Here is a 2,256-nt window from a genome sequence, read left to right on the forward strand (position 1 = left end):
TTATGTATTCATGTCTCTCTGGTGAACATGTGAACCCTCTAGAAATTAAAAAGAAGTTCAGGGCCAGCATGTGGTATAGTGGTTAAGGCGCCAGACTCCCACATGATCAAAAGCAGTTGAGTCCCGGACCCGGCAGCTTGAAACTCACACTGGGCGCACGTGCGTGTGTGCCCAAAATCCTGAGGGGAGAATGGAGAAGGAATTGCAGTGTGGCCCTCCCCGTGGGGGGTGATTTTTTTGCTTTTGGTCTCTCTGTCTCTCTCTGTCTCTCTGGTGAGTGCACTCACCCTATAGCAAAAATCTGAAAAAAAAAAAAAAGTTCACAGGTAAACAGTACAAGAAAAATTAAATACAAGTTTATTTTGGTACAAACAATTAGGGGGCATGGTGGCGCCCACTCTATGGCAAAAACCTATGGAGGCTGGAGGATTATGGCATCGAGTTAAAAAATTTTGTAATCCATGTGTAGTTTTTTTTTTTTTAACTTTATTTTTTTCTTTATTTAAATTTGACTAGGGAGGGACAGAATGAGAGAGAGGGAAAGTGAGAAGGCAAGCTTCTAGGTCCAGGACTTGAACCATGGTCAGCCATGTGGGAATCTAGCACCCTTAACCGCCATGCCATTTGCTGGCCCCATCCATGTTTCGTTTTTTCCTAACACTAACTTTTTAATGAATTTTTGGAAGACTCTCGTATTAGGAATTGTTATCCTCAGAAGATGAAACAGGTTCAGAAAGGCTGATGAATTCATCAAGACAGCACGGCTAATAAGTGGCAAGAGTAATAGTAATAATAATAATAAGACTCTAGTAAGAGTCGAGACTGGATCCCAGGTCCATCCCGTTTTGGGACCTATCAGCCTGTTCCTTTTGTATTAAGGAGGGTTGACTAAACTCAATTCGACGTAAGGATTCCTTTCACTCTAGAGAGCTTTAAGCTTGGCAGTTCTTTGGAGATCGAAGTCCTCTCCCCCTCCCCCCAAACTCTTATAATTGTGTGTAGGAGGCTCAGAGAAGAAGCCACATCCTGCGTGGTGACCAAGGTTCAAATCCCTGCCCTGGCCAGCCTGAACCACGCCAGGTACACACATGCAAGTGCCCGGGATCCCATGGTCCGGAAGACTGGAGGAAGGAGATCGCGCTATGACTGGGCCCTGTGGAGGTTACTCATCTCTCTCTGTCTCTCATGTGTGCAACGTGCACGCTGTCATGAGTTATATGAAAATAGAATTAAGGGAACAGTAGGTGGTGCGGTGGTTAAGGCACTGGACACTCCCACATGGCTGACCATGGTTTGAGTCCTGGACCCGGTAGCTTGCTTTCTCACTTTCTCTGTCTGGCTGATCAAATTGGAAAATAATAATAAGTAATAAATTATATTACTTATGTAGTAATAAGTAAATAACAAATCATTTTATTAACTTATTTAATAAATGAATAAAATAATTCTTCAAAAAAAAAAAAACGAAAAAAGAAGCCCTAACATCTAGATCCCTAAATAAATAATATACAGACATCCATTTAAAAAAAGTACGTAGCCCCAAAGCCCGCAGGGCAAGAGCAGGTGGGCTTTCGGAAGCGGTTCCCTTGACCTTTAGCAGCTGGGCTTTACCAGGGCTGCCTTTCTGGCTCTGCTCATGGTCCGGAGGGGCAGAGCTCCAGATAGGGAGTCTGTGGAAGGGTGACTTGGTCAGGGGATGAGGCGGGATGAGAAGGTTTGACGAAGTCACACACGACCGTCCGGTGGTCCCTGCGTGCACACCTAGGCCTCCACGCCTAGGTATTTTTCCTACCTCGCCAAACCTCCCTCTCCACCCAGATTCCTTCCCCCGGGACAAAAAGGAGGTAGGCGTTGTTGGTCTTGAGGTTTTTATTGTGGGTGTATTATTGTGACAGGGGTGTTGGGGGCAGGCGCTCCGACAGGGACCAGAGGAGGCCAGACGGGGTGGGTGGAAAAGGAGAGGGAAGGCGGGGACCGTCTTCACTCCCGGATCTTCAGTTCCCGCGCCATCTGACAGAGGGCGCAGGGCAGGCAGAAGGTGAGGGCCGCCCAGTCGTGGCCCACGGAGCCCTGGAGGTGGGGAGAGAGGTCAGACACCCCGCGCTGCGCCCGGGAAGGCCCCGCGCCCCTGCCCGCGCCCCTGCCCGCGCGCGCACCTGGATGCGGTAGCGCTCGCGCATGCCGGTGCGGAGCGAGTGCAGGCCTCCGGGCAGGGAGGGCGCGCAGCAGCACTCGCCGAAGTCGGCGGAGAGGCGG

At 49.6% G+C, this 2,256-nt stretch overlaps 1 protein-coding gene across 1 annotated transcript in view; it reads right to left on the minus strand.

The window, feature by feature from the left end:
• Positions 1–1,880: 1,880 nt before the first annotated feature.
• The window catches only part of CNFN (cornifelin), a 1,612-nt gene continuing 1,236 nt past the window's right edge, over positions 1,881–2,256 (minus strand). Inside the window, exons 4-5 of the mRNA XM_006142010.2 lie at positions 2,157–2,256; positions 1,881–2,070 (exon numbers count right to left, since the gene is read on the minus strand). The exon at positions 2,157–2,256 is cut by the window's right edge and continues 18 nt beyond it. Of these exons, the coding sequence (XP_006142072.1) occupies positions 1,981–2,070; positions 2,157–2,256 (190 nt within the window). The 3' untranslated portion in view covers positions 1,881–1,980. The remainder of the gene's footprint in view (positions 2,071–2,156) is intronic.

The sequence above is a fragment of the Tupaia chinensis genome, unplaced genomic scaffold (assembly GCF_000334495.1).
Source record: "Tupaia chinensis unplaced genomic scaffold, TupChi_1.0 Scaffold000067_1, whole genome shotgun sequence".
Taxonomy (NCBI): Eukaryota; Metazoa; Chordata; class Mammalia; order Scandentia; family Tupaiidae; genus Tupaia; species Tupaia belangeri.